This window comes from Delphinapterus leucas, chromosome 2 (genome assembly GCF_059928025.1).
Source record: "Delphinapterus leucas isolate spDelLeu-1000000601 "Yukka" chromosome 2, BTC_Dleu_Yukka2, whole genome shotgun sequence".
Classification (NCBI taxonomy): domain Eukaryota; kingdom Metazoa; phylum Chordata; class Mammalia; order Artiodactyla; family Monodontidae; genus Delphinapterus; species Delphinapterus leucas.
Window position 1 is genome coordinate 90,027,097 of NC_143130.1, and position 18,391 is coordinate 90,045,487.

Below are 18,391 nucleotides of genomic sequence, written 5' to 3' on the forward strand. Positions count from 1 at the left end.
CCAACACCGTTATAGGGTGCAGGCAACACGGGGCCTTATCTATATAAGGATACCATAAATACTATATTCTTCCAAGTCACTGTGCCCTGCTTGTCCTGGAGAGGCAGCCGTGTGTGTGTGTGTGTGTGTGTGTGTGTGTGTGTGTGTGTGTGTGTGTGAGAGAGAGAGAGAGAGAGAGAGAGAGAGAGAGAGGGAGAGGGAGAGGGAGAGGGAGAGGGGGAGGGGGAGGGAGAGGGAGAGGGAGAGGGGGAGGGGGAGGGAGAGGGAGAGGGAGAGAGAGAATATGAATGTTTGGGGAGGTGAAATAGGGTCTAGGGTCTAGGGTCGTCCAGGAGAAGCCCAATCTTAGCTGTGGGCTGGGGAAAAGGACCGCCCCTTCACTGCCTCCATCCCAAACGCCAGGTTCCAATATTCACAGGCCTCTGGGTCGGAATCCCACTCAGACTCTTGGAGCATCTTGGGTTCAGCCTGGGTGACTTGAACCAAGGCTCAGAACCGCGCCTCGAGCGGGCTCTCGACGCCGGTGGCAGCGGCGGAGCCCCCTCCCCCGTTCGCACAGCAGCCCCGGCCGCCGCTGCGCCCCCGCCGCGCCCTGCCCCGGCCTCCGGGCCTCGGGCCTCCGGCCTCCGCTCTGTGCCCAGCCCGAGAGACGCAGTGAGGCGGCGCCGGGGAGACGCGGGCAACCGGGACGCGTCTCCTCTCTCGCCGGGGCCGCTGGGGACTCCGAGCCGCCGTCTCCAGCGCGCGTTCTAGGTACAGGTGGCACAGCCTTCCGCGCCCGCAGGGCTTCCCAGATCGCGGGGGAGGCTAATCTCGGGTCTAGACCTCCCAGCCGCACTGCGGGTGAAACCGCTACTCGACTTCTTCCCTCAACTCCTCACCCTAAAACGCGAAATCCCAGGCCGGGCAGGACCCGATCACCTCTGCCTCCTCCCACTGCGCTAATCCTGCGAGCGAGGGAGGCCCCCGCGCCGAGGCGGTGGCTGGCAAAGGGGAGTGGAAAGGAAGGATGGATGGGGCCGAGGGGTGGGGTGGTGATGAGGGGGATGTAGGAGGGGGTGTCATTTTCTTTTTCCTTTCTTTTTTTAAAAAAAGTATTTCTCTCGCGAGAAACCGCTGCGCAGACGATACTTGAAGAGGTGGGGAAAGGAGGGGGCCGCGGGAGCCGCGGCAGAGACTGTGGGTGCCGCAGGCGGACAGGCGACCACAGCTGGGACAGCTGCGGACAGAGCGGGGCAAGGGCTGCCGCGGCCAGGACCGAGGAACAGCTGCCGCCGCCTCGGGAGCCGGAGCCGCCACTTCTCCAGTGGGTGCAGCTGGGGTCCCGACTGGGGTCGGGCGGCCACCGCGGCTGGAGCTTCAGCCACGGAGGCTTTTGCGTTTGCGCCGCGCTGAGGGCAGGGACAGGGACTGGGGTGAGGGGCTGTCCCGGAACGTCCAGAGCTGGCGCTGGCCCTCCCCTGCCTGACAGCTTCCTGGCCCGGGGCTCCCGGTGCCGGGCTCGGCGTCAGATGCTCGGGGGGCGGTGGCAGTGCCCGGAGCCGGCCGGGGACGGCGCGGCGGGCTTCCAGCCCCGCGGCTTGGCGGAGAGGACAGGCTGGGGAGCTGGGGTGTCAGAGCGCGCATCGCGCGCAATTCGTGCTAGTAAAAAATAAACCCAGCGAGCTTGCCCCAGGGTTTAGAACTGCTCGGGACATGGGTACTTTGCGGCGCTTTTTTCAGGCGGCGCCCGGGAGGCCGAGGGGCTGGCTGGAGCCGCTGCCGCCGGGGGCCTGGGCTTTTCAGCCAGCTGTGGACCAAACGGTCTTCACTTACCCAAAGTAACTGCGCCACGCGCAGGCGGCGCGCGGGTTGGGCTCGGGAATGGGGACCCCGAGGCTTCAGCATCCCGAAGCCCTGAATGTCTCCCCCGCTTCGGCGATTTGTCTGTTGCAGCTAGCAGGGGCCGCCCGAAGTGGGAGCAGCGCCTGGAGAAGGCGGGAGGAGCCCGGCCCAGGGGACGGGCGGCGGGAGAGCGGGACCCCGGCGGCGCGGCGCGCTCCAGGGCGCAGCGGCGGCCCCGGACCGAGCCCGGGGCGCGGCGAGAGGCGGCGGGAGCCGGCGGCCGCTCGACATCATGCGGCGAGGGGGGCTGCTGGAGGTCGCCCTGGGATTTACCGTGCTCTTAGCTTCCTACACGAGCCATGGGGCGGACGCCAATTTGGAGGCTGGGAACGTGAAGGAAACCAGAGCCAGCCGGGCCAAGAGAAGAGGCGGTGGAGGACACGACGCGCTTAAAGGGTAATGGAACGGGCCAGCTCCTTTGGTGTGGGTGTCCCCTCCCTCTTCTCCCGAGTATCAAGATCCAGAGGAACTGACAGGGTCGATTCTCGACAGTAGAAGGATCCTTGACAAGACCTCCTGGGGGCACCTTAGAGATGCAAGCGTTATCCAGTTCTCGCCGCGTTTGTGGCTAAACCACCTTGCCTCTACGCTTTAAGGATTTCTGCCCCAGAGGAGAGGTCATGGCTAAAAGGAATCTTGGGCCATTGTCGAGGCTGATTTTGGGAGGCGAGAAGGGTTCTTTGAGGAAGAAGGGGAGGAGCTGCGACTGAGAAGAGGAGCAGCCCATCCTTTCTCTTCATACCAATTCCGGTTGTGTTTAGGGAAAGTACTTGCCTTGTGGGCATCTTTGTAGATGCTCTGTTTGTAAGGGAGCAAGGAAAGAAAGGGATTTCAGGGACAGACAGTCAGAGAAGACAAATAGTTAATGGTTGGTTCTCCTCTAAGTTATGCTTATTAAAATTAGGGACTGAATTTTCCTTTCAGATGTCTACACTGGAAGCAGAGCAGGGCAAGTGTTTCTGAGAAGTTGTTTTGCGGTTGTTAGAAGCTCTTTATTTCATCCGGGCAGTAATGCTGCTGTGGCTGGCCTTGAAGGAGTGTTTTTAACCTGTCGTGTGTGTTACTCAGATGCAACTGAGCATTTCACCACCTTCTTATGCCCCTAGTACAGAAAATGTTTTAGCAGAAAATATTTAAATCAGGCAGGTTGACTCTATAAGGATTGCCAGTTCCCTGAATTGAAGAAGAGTGGGAGTACACTTCCCTTAAAATTGTTCAAATTGAAAATGAAGTATCTCGTTCTGAGAGTGTTTAAGTTCAAGCCTCCGGAGAAGCAGCAGGATGGATTATAAATGATCCATTTTGTCTCCTTGGAGGATCCTGTAATGAGCCTAGACAGTAAATACACAGAGCTTTCTATGACGTTCTTATGATTCTCATTGCTGCTCTTTTTTGAGTAGCGGTGTAGTTTGATTATATGACCCTGAGTGACCAAGTGATGGTGTCCACTTGCATATGTGGCTGGACATTTCATGTATTCTTTTTTGTTATGGGCTGGTTTTATTATATATATGTAGTGAAATTTGTGTTTGTATGGCCCAGGTATGGGAAGGAAAAAGTACAGTAAACTGAACGGACCAGTTTTTGAGTCCAGCTCTAGATCTGGGACGACATGGTTTTCAGAGCCAAGCACTTAGGCCGTGGTGGAATATGCATGATTTTCTGACCCTAGGAAATAGTTATGATTAACTTAGTTCCATCTTGGCCTTTGTGGAAAATAAATCACAGATTCCAACAGTTCTGGAAAGGAAATTTGCTTATCATGTTAAGCCTGATACTGATCAGGCAGCAGACATGTCTTGCCCTGTGTGCACGGCCCATGGCCAGTGCAGTAGATGGACTGAAACTGATTTTCACCCTTTCTCAAAAGGACCTGATTTAGCCTAGCATTTTAACTTCAAAAAATATATTTCTGCCATATATATTAGCTTAACAGCTAAGCCTGATGGCATTGCTCCCATAGAGAGAGAGGAAGTAGGGGTTTAATTCTGTGGATGAAGGTCTGCAGGGAGACATTAGGCCTAGCCAGACATTTGTCTCGTCTCTATGTGCTATCACCAACCAGCGTGTTTCCTCGGGAGGCCCTAACTCAATGTGAAAACAGAAACTAAGCCTTACTTTGTTGCTTAGCAGGCTGTCCCATGCTTTTACTCACACCAGCACTTAGTTCTTCTGGGTTTTACATTTTTTTAAGATTATAAAGAAACACTTCTCTGTGTTATAGTATTTGGTCACTAACGTGGACGTTACCTTATTGCAGACTCTTCACAAAGCCTTCCCCCAAACATGGTATTAATAGATCAGTAATTATGAGTGTTCCTAATTCTCATGTTATCTATGAGATTTTGCATACATATGAAAAGTTTAACAAATAATTATAATTAACCTTTATAGCATAACAATATATATTAATATGCTATAATAATGAACCTTTATAATATAAAGGTTTTTATTTTTATAGTTCTTATGTTATCTAAAATGTTATATGTATATATGTATTATATACATATACTTGGGGTAAAAAATAAAAATTTAAAAGGATATACAATTAAAAATATTTAATTGTAAATACCTCTCAGATACCATTGTCTTATGTATTTTTCTAGAAATAGTATAATACATATCCAAATATATATATATATAATATATATGTATATATACACACACAGATAGATATGTGTGTGTATCCTTTTTAATGCATAGAATATACCATACATACTGTTCGAACCTTGCTTACTTTTATATATCTTTAGTGCATCCATCGATCAACTCATAGGGATCTACTTCGTGCATTCTCTTGGCGTATAGAATCCCATAATGTGGCTGGAACATTTCCCTAATGATGGCTCTTTAGATTATATGAAATTTTTTGCTGTTACCAACATTCTTCTACTTGCATGTTTGTGTACATGTGAATATTTATATGTAATATAAATTAATAAAGGAAAATAGAATTGCTGGATCAAAGGTTTACCCATAAGTTTTAAACAAATGCCAATTTTGACCTTAAATCTGAGTAGCATTTGAGATGTATTCTCTCTGCTTATTGCTATTACAGTCTCACATGAATAAGTCTTTTAACCACACCATGCTGTATAAATCATCAGGAAGAGCAGTTGTGTGTTCCATTTTTCCAGTTATTGCTTAAAACTTCTATTTTTGCGAGTTAAAATATTACCAGCTTCAGAACTAACCTCTCTGACTACAGTAAAACCTGTTTACCATTTTGATGCACAGTTTATGAAGTGAAAGTGATTTGTAATCCCTAAGTCCGCCTGATGCCCAGTTGGTGGCAGCAACTTTCAGCACCTCACTAATATTTCCTCTAGGTAAAAGGTGCTTTAAACTCATCAGTGTCTTCCATGCACTGATCTGGGCTCTCCTACAAATTACTGCCTTCTTCTCTTTCTCTGATGTGACAGGTGACCACAGAATTTGTCTGGGTATTCTTCTTTGGATATGTATTCCTTTCCTGTCAGCTCCTTTGCGTCCCAGACAGGGACCTGCGTGGTTTTTCCCTCTTTGGGTGTGTAGTCCTAGCCTGTCTTTCTCTCCTCCCATCCTGTTGCAGGTGTTCTTTTTTTTTTTCCCTTCTCACTGGGCAGCAGAAGTTGTTCCACAGTGGAAATTTAAGCATCCTCAAGTTTCTTCCCAGCTTTCGCTGTGTTTTCTTAGAGTAAATCGCCAATTTCTGTTTTTACAGGAAATCCTTCTTTTAATGGAATGAGTGTGGTCCCCAGTCACTCTGAAAAAATTACATTTCTCTGTGTTTTGAAATGAGACTTTTGCAAGTTTCAAAAACGTTTTCAAGTAATGAATGTATAGTAGTTTTTGTTTGCCTGGGCACTGCTTAACATGTGTGAAATGACTTTATGAGAAATAATAAAATCCTAGCTTGTTTGAATTTTAGTTCAGAAGAATTTTTCTCAGCTAAATTCTTAACTTCTGTGATTAGGCAAAAAGTGTGGGAGACAATCTAATTTAAAAAAAACACATAACTCTACTTGAATAGCAGTACTTATGCACCATTTATTTATGTTTGCCTTATTGCTTTAGCTCCCAAATAAGGAAATATTACAGTTTCCCATCAAAGGGAAAAATTCTTTAGAGTGAAACCTCCTTTTCCCAAATCTCTGATAAGATGGACTGAGAACTTCTATGCTTATTGCCTGGCTTATAAGTGTATGAGACTGGTTGTATTTCACACAATTTGTCCCCTTGTGCATGATTCCTTTTGGTCTTTGTTTATTTGTTTATTTTTTTCCAGGGGTCTTGTTACCAGAAAAATATACATGGAACAGTTCATACACAGGATAGATTATGTGATGACAAACTCAGAGGGATTAATTACACAGACGTCTGTTATTAAAATAAAGACCTTTAGCAGGGCACACAGAAAAAGTTCTGTAGACTTCATAAAGTCCATTTTACTTTATAAAGAAGACTTTAAGACTTCATCTGAAGTCAGATAGGCTAATAATTAAATATGGGGAAAAACTCCTGCAGTGGTATGGTTTGTCATTTCATTTACTAAATAGATTAAGCTAAAATATTGCGACAGCATTAAAAAAAGATATTCTTAAATAAAAGGTTTCAGCAATTCCACATTTTAAACAAGAAGATGGAGACAAAATATTATTTATGGGATTTATTTTGTAACATTTAAGACATAGAGATTATTTATAAAAATGCATAAGTTGTTGGTATCACAAATTAATTTAAACATATTGATACATCAAGTTATAGTGAAATGAGGTTAGGGATGATGGAAACGGCAGCACAGACATCCCTACAAGCTTATTTGGAATTTTTTAAAAAAATAGTGAAACATTCCTCCGTCTTCTTGTATAGCAGGTACTTTAAAAGATTATAGTATTATGCTACTGACTCTAATCAGGCCAAATGCTGGACAAATTATTAGGATACTCACACATAATTTGTTTGTTTTTTCCTGCAATAAACCAAACACTAAGCCTAACCAATTTCTGAATTTTAGCCTTAATTTTCAAGGTGAAAATAAGATTTAAAAACTGTTTTCTTGAAAGAGAAATAAACTGTATTAACAATTTCTTTGTGTCTAGAAACTAACCCAACAAATAGGCCTTTTCTAGAAACTTAGAATTTTGTTCCATGAAATTTTTAAAGAAAACTGAAATCAGTAACGTATCAGGCCTGAGTTATATGGCAGGCATATGTTCAAGTTTGTTAAGCTTGATTTTCCCATTAGATTGTAAAATCATCAAAAGCAAGAATCCTGTCCTAAGCATTTTAACACTAACTTGTGGAAGCTGGGATTCAAAGAATTCATTAATTCAAGAAGCCTTGATTGAATGCTACCTTGCTTTGTGGAATGCCAGAGACATAGCACCCACAGCCTGGAGAGGCTTAATATTTGGTAGGAGAATCAGATGCATTACAAAAATCAGGAAGCAGCAGAAAGGTAGGAAAGGGCATGGGGTATAGGAGTAAGTAAAAAATAAATAATAATAACATTCGTAGCAGTGGTAGGTGACGATTAGATGACATTTAGGTACCAGGCACTTGTCTTAGTGTTTTACATGTTATAGCTCATTCTGTGCTCATAACATCTCTATAGGGTGAGTCCTTTTATTACCTTCCCTTTACAGCTGTGAGAGCTGAGATATGCAAAGGTTAAGTTTTAAAGACAAATTCTTAATATTAAATTTTCTTTCTCCATTAATTTTAGTTATGGTTTTGGTTTTCATTCCTCTGGACAAAAATGCAGTACTAAGACTTTGGTAAAATTCCACTTAAAATTCCTAATATTCCTTCATGCTAGTTCACAAATCCCAGGTATAGTTAATAATGTAGTAATATAATATTTTGTCAAACAAGAAACTTTGATATTTCTGCAAAGACACTAATAAAACACAGAAGGACTTACAGAATGTCTGAGCTGTGGGGTCTTTGGGTAGCACGTGTATTTTTGTATTATACCTTGAACTTCTATTGAGTGTGGTAGGTAACCATCACAGGCACCCTCCGTCTGCATTGCCCATGGTTCCGAGCTGGAGACATTCCTCATTATGTCATTCAGAATCTCTTGCTCTCATGTTCCACGTGAGGAACTTCTTTCAGAATAGAGTTGCAAGAGGTGTTTCTCTTTCCAGGGGAAACTGGTATGTGTCTTAAGTTCTCATCAATATGATGAACTATTTAATTCTTTCTGTATCATTTTTCACCTTGGTTGTATCCTGTGGGAAAGAATAGCAAGCTCTGGTATATCACTCACTATTGCACTGTACATATATTATTCATTTAATACACAGCTCCTTTATGAGGAACATTTTACCTACTTGCCCATTTAACAGATGAGGAAACTGAGGGATGCAGTTTTTCAGTAATTTTAGTTATTCCTCCAGGGACATAAACTAGTAAGAGATAGAGTTGAGGAATCTGGCTTCCTAGTGAGTGCTCTTAACCAATATATTTTAATGATTCTCAATTACAATAAATCCTATATGTGGTAACTTTCTTTCTTGCACATTCCTGATACCTTCATTTCGCCAGCATGTTCTACCATTGCTGTGGAGAAAGACTCAATGTTTATCGAAGGCAGATGCAGTCCTATGACTAGGGACGCATCATTGTGGGAATGGGATTTTTCAGAAAAGACTTCACAGTGAAAGTCTGTCAGGGGTTAGCAAACCGTGGACCAGACTGCCTGTTTTGTAAGTAAAATTGTATTGAAACAAAGCCATGCCCATTTGTTTATGCTTTATCTATGTCTGCTTTCACACAAAGTGGCAGAGTGAGAGTAGTTGTGACAGACAGTAGGGCACCGCAAAACTGAATTATTTGCTGCTTGGCCCTTTACAGAAAAGGTTTGCTAATCTCTGGTCTATGTGATAAATAAGTGACTATTTAGTAGTACTGAGAACTTCCCGAAGGCTCAGTTTTTGTCTGTTTTATCACTAGGTATACCTAGGAACTGGGCACATGGTAAGAATTCAGTAGACAATTTTTGAATGTCTGACCAATTTGATTGATTGACTGGGTAAGGTAAATTATATATATATTAGAGCTTGGAGGAAGCATAGGAGAGAAATAAGGAAAAATTTGAGTGAAAAAGGCATGAAACAAAAAGGATATAAGATATTTGGGATTGAGGGACATTGAGTATGATGGGCAGGGTTTGCACTGCATGGCTTTGGGGGGCACGATTCATAGTGTAGCCTATGCAAGTAGTGCCCCCTGAAGGTGTGCAGCATGCAACCGTGTGTGTCTGTCCATAGGTTGGGGTGGGAGAGGGACTAAAGGACACATGATGCTACTATCTGATTGTTGTGAAAGCTGAGGATGGTGAGCTAGTAAAGGATTCTAAGATGGGAACATGATCCGATCTCTGCCACTCTGGCCAAAGTGTCAAAGGAATATGGTTTAGTGAGTAGGGAGACTAGAGGCAGGGAGATTTGCGAGGCTAATATAGGAGTCGAGTCATGGTGAGAGTGGGTGATGGCCAGAGCAACAGCAGTGGAGGGGGTGAAGAGGAGGCTCGAGTGGCAGCATGAGCAGTACTTGACCACTTGGTTGTGAGAGGCAAAGGCGAGGAGGCACCTGGGTACTCCCACGTCCATCTACATTGAAACTTATTTTATGTAAAAGCATTATAGCATCATTAATGAGAAACTGAAGAGAGACAAAGTCATTCCTAGTCCCTCTACTACAAGGAAACAAGCTATTTTTGTTTGAGTGTTTTGGTTATCTTATTTCTATGTAACAAATTACCCCAAATTTAGTGGCTTAAAGCAACAATAATTTTATTATTTCTTATGATTCTGGAGGGCAGGAATTTGGACAGGACACAGTGGGGAACCTTGTCTCTGCTTTCCACAATGTCTGTTGGGTCCAGAATGAGTAAGATGGACTTGTGTTTCTGTTTCTTGTCCACTTGTGTTTCTTGTTCTGTTTCTTGTTCTGTGATCATGGACTGGCACCTGCAGCCCTGTTTACTTTGGTGTGGTTGATCCAAATGGATGGACAGAGGAAGGGACTAAAGGAAGCAAAGAGCCACTTGTCTGGCTCTGCTGGGGGCCTTACAGGTTTTAAAGCTATCTCCTATGTGATCTCCTGCCTAGGCCTGCCCCTGGGGATGGGGCCACTGAGTGTGTTTTTGCAAATGGGGAAACTGAGCCCCAGGTGCAGCTACCAGGCCTTGTTCAGGGTAAGTGTCTGTTAGGGCTGGATCTTGAACAATAGCCTCTTCATCTCTGGTCACATGTTTTAACCCCATCTGTTGTCCACAGACTGAGTTGAATGGCTAAGAGCTGGCTGGAAGGGCTTAAGTGGGTTCACATGTTATCAGGGTTGGCTGGGTTTCTTGGTTCTCCTGCATATAGTCTCAGATTGTCTCCCTTTCCATATGGACCATCCAGCAGCATAGCCAGACTTTTTACAAGGCAGCTCAGGATACCAAGAAAACAAAAGTGGAAACTACCAGACTTTCTTCAGACAGCCTGGTCCGAAATTCCATGCAAGTCACAGACCTTGCTCAGGTTCAAGGGCATGGACTAATGAGCTCTGCCTCTTGATGCAGGTGAGGAGTAGCCTATGTCTGCAGGGAGGGGAGGAATTTGGGGCAGCCTCTTTGGAGATCAGCTACCACAGTGAGGCAGCGGGTGTTTGAGAAGGATAATAAGATGTTTCAATTCTAACTTGATCGAGTCTGATTGACTTAGTTTCCCATTGAAGAGGCTTCATTGTATTTTGCTTACTGCAACCTCAGAATGCAAAACGCTACATGAATAATGTATCTCTGTGATCTTTTAGATTAATGTTAGGGGCATTGTCCTTAGTTTGCATTTAAAGAACTCACAAACCCCAGGAATAAAATCATAGTTCCTAAAAAACTGGCAAATTTTGTTTTTCCAAATAAAAGAATTATAAAACTCCTAACTTTCCGCCCATTTCCTTTAGCCTCTAAGAAACTCAGGGACAAATTTAATGCACAGTCACTTAATTTTATTAATTTAGGTATCTGATATGTTTTACATTCCTTCTACGTGGGATTTTACTTTCAATTTCTATTAATAGCCCCATTTCTATATATCTGTTGGTATAATATACCTCAGAAACATTTTTTTTCTGGAATCAGGGATTATAATTAGTAAATAAAGATAGATGTGCAATTGTCAATAGAACTGGTATTGTAGTGAGCTGAACAAGATTATTTTTTGCGTAAATGGAGTAGCCACATTGTTAATAGAATAAAATTGGATTAGGAATACAGTCGTTTGGATTGTAGATCCAAAGCTCTATTATATCAAATCCTAGTTTTAAGTTCTTGTGACTTACCACTTTCTCAAGTGGCTTTTTTTTTGTTGAAGTTATCACTGAGTCTATTTATTCAGCCTCCTCAGAGCGGAAGGGAGAGAGGAAAATTCACTATCTCCACCATTCCCAGCCAAAGATGTATTCCAGACGGCAAGCAGGCTCAGAGTGGGGGAACTGTGCCGTTAGACAAGTGATTTGGTTCAGTGTTTTGAAGGGTTGTGAATTCCTAGACCATCAGTCATACTTACATTCAAATATAAGTATCCAAACACATCTAAGTCCAAATATAGTACAACCATTCTATGTTGTTGGTGTTGGGAGGCAAGATTTATGTCGGCTCTATGGACGCATTATGTCTGCTGTTAAGTTCATGGTTTTGAACTGAAGTGTAGTAAAATCTCTGTTAATAAAGAGATGTATTCCAGAGACAGGCTTATGTTTTGTTTTGTTTTGTTTTGTTTTTCTGTTTCTTCTCCTTTTCCTTCGTCCTCTTCCTCTTTTTCTTCTTCTTTCTCGTTGCCATTTTCCCCTCCTTTTTCTTTTCCGTCATTGTCATCTCATCTTCTTTTTCTTCTTCTTCTTTAACTTCCTAAGCTGAGCTACAAATAAAATAGGGATAATAAGAATATCAAATAAGGGTTAAACATTAAGAAAAAGAAATTCTAAATAAAATGTTCATTTTTACTTGGGGGTCTTGGGGTGTTCAAAAAGGAAACCAGAGGTAAGGTTTTTGTTAGGGGAGGGAAGGAGAAAGATTGAGGGAGGCAGGAGGAGAGAGTTTGGAGAAAGTTCTAGAGTGGAGTCCCATCAGCCAGTGGACCTGGGCTGGACAGAGAAGATGCTGGTGTCTGATAGATACTGATGAAAACCACCTCATTCCTGGCCACATTGGTACCAGGCTCTTCAGGAGACCAGGGGCTTATGGAGGAGAGGCAGGACATGAAAGAAAGATGCTTGGATGTCAGAAAAGATTCCTGTAAAAACATTTAGAGGAATATAATGGAAAAGCAGGTTAATCCATCATTTATTATGAACCTGTGTATATGGTGCCATGTTGTTGGGTGCATCCCCTCTCCTCATGGATAATGGTTTTTTGCCTACCATTTCCCCTGTCCATTTGGTGCCAATTTATGAGATCGTGTAGTCAGACCCTCATAGGTTGGTGCCTTTGATGAGTAACTTTTAAAGACGCTTCTTGTTTGTAGATGTTGTTTTTTCATGACTCCAATCTACCTCCATAGTCAGGCCATCCATCTTTATAAAAATATTACAAAATGGTTATAGTGGCAAAGACTTTAGAAATTTATAGATGCTGAAACTGAGGCCCAGAGAAAGTTCGTTACAAAGTGCTCAGGGTTCTTATTTTCTTCTCGACTTCATAGGTGTGGGAGCTGAGCCACACGGTGGCAAAGGCAGATTTAAGTAGAAGTGTGTTATTGGGTAGGAGGTCATGCCTCCTAGTTGTCTTCTTCCCCTAGAAAGGGTGACTGATATCTGCAAGTCCTCAACTGTGCTGCAAATAAGCAAACTCCCTACATCATGTGGGCATGAACATTTTTCTTCTTGTTTATCTGGCCTTAGGCCGTGTGATCAGTCTCTCAGTGGGCAACCCTGATGGCAGGCTGCGCACTGGAGTTTTAGCTCCACAGTTCTACCTTGCTGTCAGTGGAAGCCTCCAGATTAGGTGGGGTTGAGTGGGATGGGGCTTTTTAAGGGAGGTGATTGCTAGGGAGGGGGGTAGGGAGGGGGTGGGAGAAAGAGAAGTGGGAGTCTTCTCTGGGAGTCTTATGGGTAACTCCCTCCATCCCCACACTCACACTAATAATTAGCAATTAAAGCATCAGATGTCCTAGGATGAACCATGGCAGTTCTAGGTCTGTAAGCTCAGACTCTTTATCTTATAAGTTGCTGACTCAGCTGTCTGCACTACCAATTTATAAATTTAGATTCCAAGCAAGAAGCATGCCAGTGAAGAAAAAAAATCTTAAATTCTTGTCTTCTGTATCATCTATCCCACCAATTTTATAGAACACTTGCCTACTTCAAGTGACAACTATTTATTGAACATCAGCTATGTTTGAATTGGACCTAATGCTGAATTCTCAGAATGAACACCCTGTCTCAAGCCTGTTGATATTATTATCTTCTTCCACGGATTCTAGGCAGAACTACATGTGGACTGTCTTTCTCTCCCTTTACTGATGGGGTTAATGTCTGAGCTGATGTGAACAAGTGCCTTTCAGGGAAGGACTTGATATACAACCTTCAAGTCAACACCTAGTTTTTAGTCTTTCATGGACTGCTGCTGCTTCACACCCCAGAGTTTAGGCCACTGACCTCAAGTTTGCAAATTTTATATCCCATTACCACCCTGTGAGCTCTGTATCCCCCAGGGCCACATAGTTGATGTTTTAGCTGGAATCTGAGAAAGTGTCTGCACATTTCCTGAAGAGTTGGCTAGGAGTGATTTGGCAGTTCAGTCATAAAAACCCAGAGCTAGTGGCTGGGGTATATGTTATAATTACCTCACACTGTTTCCTATTTGAGCCTGGTTGTGGGTAGCTGGGTAGAGTGGTATTGCTTGTGGGATTATATTTGAAAGGACCAAGGAGTCATTTTCAGTGAACACTAATAACCATTGGCTGTGTTTTCAGGGAGGCTTGGAAGTGTGGATACAGAAATGCCTGGGGTCAAATCCTGGCTCCACCACCTACTAGGAAGGAATCTCAGACAAGTGCCTTGACCTGTCTGAGCCTCAGTTTCCTCAGCTGTAAAATGAGATTATAATACTCACCCCTCTGAGTTGTCCCAAGATTTAATGAGATAATACATTTCAAGTTCCTGGTACAGGGCCTGATGCATTTATCTAAAGTTAGATGATCATTAATATCTGGATACCACAGTCTCCACTTTCTCATCTTGGAGCTAATTACTTTCAGAAGCATAGGAAGCGAACTTGAACTTCAAAAATTTTAAAATTATAATCTTAATGGAAACTTCCTTTGTCTGTGGAGATCTGGTTATACATACCTAAAGGCGACGTATGGATAAGGTTTTTATTTTTTCAATTTCCCCTTCCCCCAAATTATTCCTTATTAATATTGCCCCCCCCACTGCCCCGCCAATGCTCTCAAAGAAGTTTGCATTTTTTTACTGGCAGATTTGGCAAACGGTCTTGTCTCCTTCCTGTTGAACACTTTTTTTTCAAGAACCTTTGTGAAAGGAATTTAGATTTTAGGAAATGGAAGCACTGGCCTGAAAACCACTTTCTTTGGCAGTATTGCAAAGAGATGCCCTGAGAGTTGGGACTGTTTTGTGGTCACATGGTTGGCCGTTTTGGAAATGTGCTTTAATTGCCTTATCAGAGTAAAGATTTGGTTATGATTGGGTAGACAAGATGACGACTGGTAATTCCAAGTCATACTACCTTTCAGCTTATGATCTCAGAGGTAAAGAGAGAAACCCTTTCCCAGCGTTCACACATCAGATCTCACTGAGAACTCTGGCACTGCTCCTGTCACGTGCCCATCACTGTGACCAAAGAAATTGGGCACTTGGGCTGTCCAGGACTGAGGGATGTGGAATGGGTTCCTCTTAGGAAAGAGGAATTCAGGTAGCAAAAAAGAGGAAGGATGCTGAGTGGGAAACATAACACATCTGCCTCTGGACCAAGAAAGCTCCCTTTTCCACAGACCCAGTACTCCATCTCACTCCGTCATTGCTGTTCTCTCTAGGCGCCTTGTGGACAGGCCTTGCTTGTGTGATTTGGGGCCAGGCTGACTCAGATTAGCCGCCCCTGAGAAGAGCCACGGCCTTCACTTTCCAACTGAGCATTCCCTTCCTTTGGCTTCATGCCTTGTAGCAACGTAATGCTCAGTCAGTACAAAGGGATTCTTATTTGTTGTTTTTCTTCTGTGCCCTATTTCTTTTGAGAAATTGAAGATCTTTTTAGTTTTTTCATTTTCTTTTAATGATTCCCATTTTGATTTTAATGAGAGTTGGCTTTGAAGAGATCTTAAACTATTGAACATCTGGGAAAGTGGACCAAAACATACATATCTTAATTTAGACAAAGCTTTGATAGAATTCCTATACCCTGCACCCTTATACACCAACCTCTGTTTAACTGATTGGCAATAAACTCTAAGAAGTTGCGGTTGCTTCATATTTATTCACAGCCTATAAAAATAAGACTGCTTTAAATAAGGAATAGTTTAAACAGATAATAGTTATTTTTCTGCTTGTCATTAAACATGTTCAAATTACCTAATATCTCTCATTCCCTTGGGGTAAATCACACAACCACCAATACCATCGAAGTTTATAAAAAAGCAAAAATATAGATACAAACAAACAAACAAATACCAGGCACTTTCTCTACTCTGCCAACTTCCCAGGAAATAAATAAACCTCAAATAACAAAGTAAGCTTTCCTTTTTAAACTTTTGAAAACCTTTTAAGAATTTTACAAGAATATGCACGCCAGGTTTTCCTACTTCTTCCTCTTCTTTTTTTTTTTTTTGTCAGCAATTCTGACTTATTATATTGTTGAACATTTGGCAGAATTCTAGACAACATGTCTAATTTGACCTTGGATTGACCCAACTGCTCATATGCATTTGGGCCCCTCCTTGAAAATAAGTTGACACATTGTCACACATCGAAGAATCAGAAAACATAACAGGCTTCCTTGCTAAATTATTTCCTCCTTTTGTTTCCTATTTCCCATGACTATAAGAATTCTTGCATTTGTGAACATGTCAGCCCTTTTATGGACCGGATACAAATCAGTACCTTTCCCCTCAAACTCTTTTATTAACTGATAGATGTATGTTTGTCATAAAGAAAGATACGGTGTCCTTATGAAAATGAATCATGTCAGAAAGCAGTTCAATGCCCAAGGGAACCCATTTCCTGGGCTGATATGCTTAACTATTTGCACAAGGGTGATTAAGTCATTTGTTCTTGGATTCCTCGTCTAATGAACATTAACCTTATTTGAGTAGCCGCATATGTGAGATTCACAGAAGCATTTTGGTTAGTTCTTGCCACTTGCTTAAGATGGTAAACATGGTGGGATTGGACTGTTATTATATCTAAATGGGTATCCCCATCCTGCTCAAGAATGTTGAGTTGCATAGCAGATAGAAACGGTTGTTATATGAATGAAAAAAAAAAAAAAGCAGAAGTGTGGTGTCATGATATGTAGGAGAGTATGGCTATAGGATGAACTAGGCCAGATGCTGCTGCAAAGTTGTTGTTTTCTAACTTTTTAATATGGAAAATTTCAAATATATACAAAACTAGAGAGAGTACTACAATGAAGCTCCAACTTCAGCAGTTATCAGTGAATGGTCAATCTTATTTTACCTACTTCTCTTCCCTGCCACAGATTATTTTAAAGTAAATCCCTGAAAAATAATTTAATTAGCAAACATTTCATTATGCATCTGTAAATGGCAAGGACTCTTTAAGAAACAAATATAATGATAACTAATAAGAACCTGCTGTATAAAAAAGTAAATAAAATAAAATTCAAAAAAAAGAAAAAAACAATACTATCACATTTAAAATTAGCATTACTTTAAAAAATATCAAATATCTAGTGAGTATTTGATAATATTATTTTGATATTTGCTAATATATAAATTTGATTAGTATTATCAGATTTCTCTGATTAGGTTATAAATTTTATTTTTTTATAGTTCATTCAAATCAGGATCCAAATTAAGTCCATATTTTGTAATTGGTTGATAAATCTCCTAAACATTTTAAAATATATAGATTGTCCCTCTGTCATTTTTTTCCTTATAATTTATTTATTGAAGAAATTGGTTCATGCTGTATATCACTTCTATGCGGAATGTAAAAAAGCTGAACTTAGAAACAAAGAGTAGAGTGGTGGTTTCCAGGGTCTGGAGGGTGGGGGAAATGGGGAGAGATTGGTCAGAGGGTTACAAACTTATAGTTATAAGATGAAAAAGCTTTGAGCATCTAAGGTGCAGCATGTTGAGTATAGCTAGCAATATTGTATTAAATACTTGGAAGTTTCTAAGAGAGGAGATCTTAAATGGTCTCACCACACACACACTAGTAATTATGTAACCAAGTGCAGGTGTTAGCTAATGCTTTGGTGGTAATCATTTTGCAATATATAAATGTATCAAATTGTCATGTTGTATACTTTAAACTTATACAATATTATGTGTCAATTATATCTAATAAAGCTGGGGAAAAAAATAAAAAGAAATTGGTTCATGACCTGAAGAGCAGTGTTACTTAAAATGCCAGTCCATTAGATGCTTGTTTTCAGTCTGCGATGAGATGAGGAGCATGTGCCAGAAGATAAATGCAGTATGTCACTAAGCAACACTATTTAGCTGAGCTGATATTTTTTCATAGCAAGACTTTCTAGATGAAGGAAGCAGTGAGATGACTTACATTCAAGCTTAAGCTCCTTATCTCTTTATAGATTAGTAATATATAGTGTGTGGACCGGCACTGGCCAGTCCTTGGACCATACTTGGGGTACACAGCTGCAGGGTTTCTTACAGTCTATTGATAACTGCTTCCCAGTGGTGGTGGTGCTTATTGTGTTCCTCTGTTCCCTGTATTTGCTGTGACTTGCTAGCCAGAGCTAGAAGCTTGATTCAATTCAGGATCAACTTTTTGGCAAGAAGACTTTATAAGTGGTGTTTGTACTTCCGTTCGGAGGCATATCATGTCTGCTAGTCTCTCTTTTTGTGACGTTAGCAGCCATTGAGGATCATTGTCGAGGTCCATTAATTTATTAGGGTAGCAGAATGGGAATATTTGAATTCTGTCATTTCTTATTGGTTTATTAGTACTGGAAAGTTTTACATCTAGTTTTAAACTTATGCTCGATGCCTCACAGCCAGCAATGTCTGCAATGCTGTCAGACATGCTTTTTCTGCACGTGTCTAAACTGACCCATGACTTTGACAGTTGTGGAAGGATTATTCAATATCTAATGCTAGGCATAGCAATTATGAGGTGTAACACTGGGGAAAATTTACACAGAAGGAGTCAGGCACTTGAGAGGGCGGACAAGGAAGGATATAATTCTGCAAGGGTTCATTCCTCTCCTGTCAGCCCATGACCTTTTGTGCGAGTCAAGACGGAGACACTCAATGCATTGAGTAGGAGTTTCAGGCAAGGGGTTATAAAAAGTTGGTGAGATTTTGGACAATGA

General features: G+C 42.1%; 1 protein-coding gene across 1 annotated transcript in view; it reads left to right on the plus strand.

The window, feature by feature from the left end:
- Nucleotides 1–1,130: 1,130 nt before the first annotated feature.
- Nucleotides 1,131–18,391, plus strand: part of FBN1 (fibrillin 1) — a 253,200-nt gene continuing 235,939 nt past the window's right edge. The window contains exons 1-2 of the mRNA XM_022587160.3: nucleotides 1,131–1,306; nucleotides 1,936–2,280. Coding sequence (XP_022442868.1) covers nucleotides 2,117–2,280 — 164 coding nt within the window. The 5' untranslated portion in view covers nucleotides 1,131–1,306; nucleotides 1,936–2,116. The remainder of the gene's footprint in view (nucleotides 1,307–1,935; nucleotides 2,281–18,391) is intronic.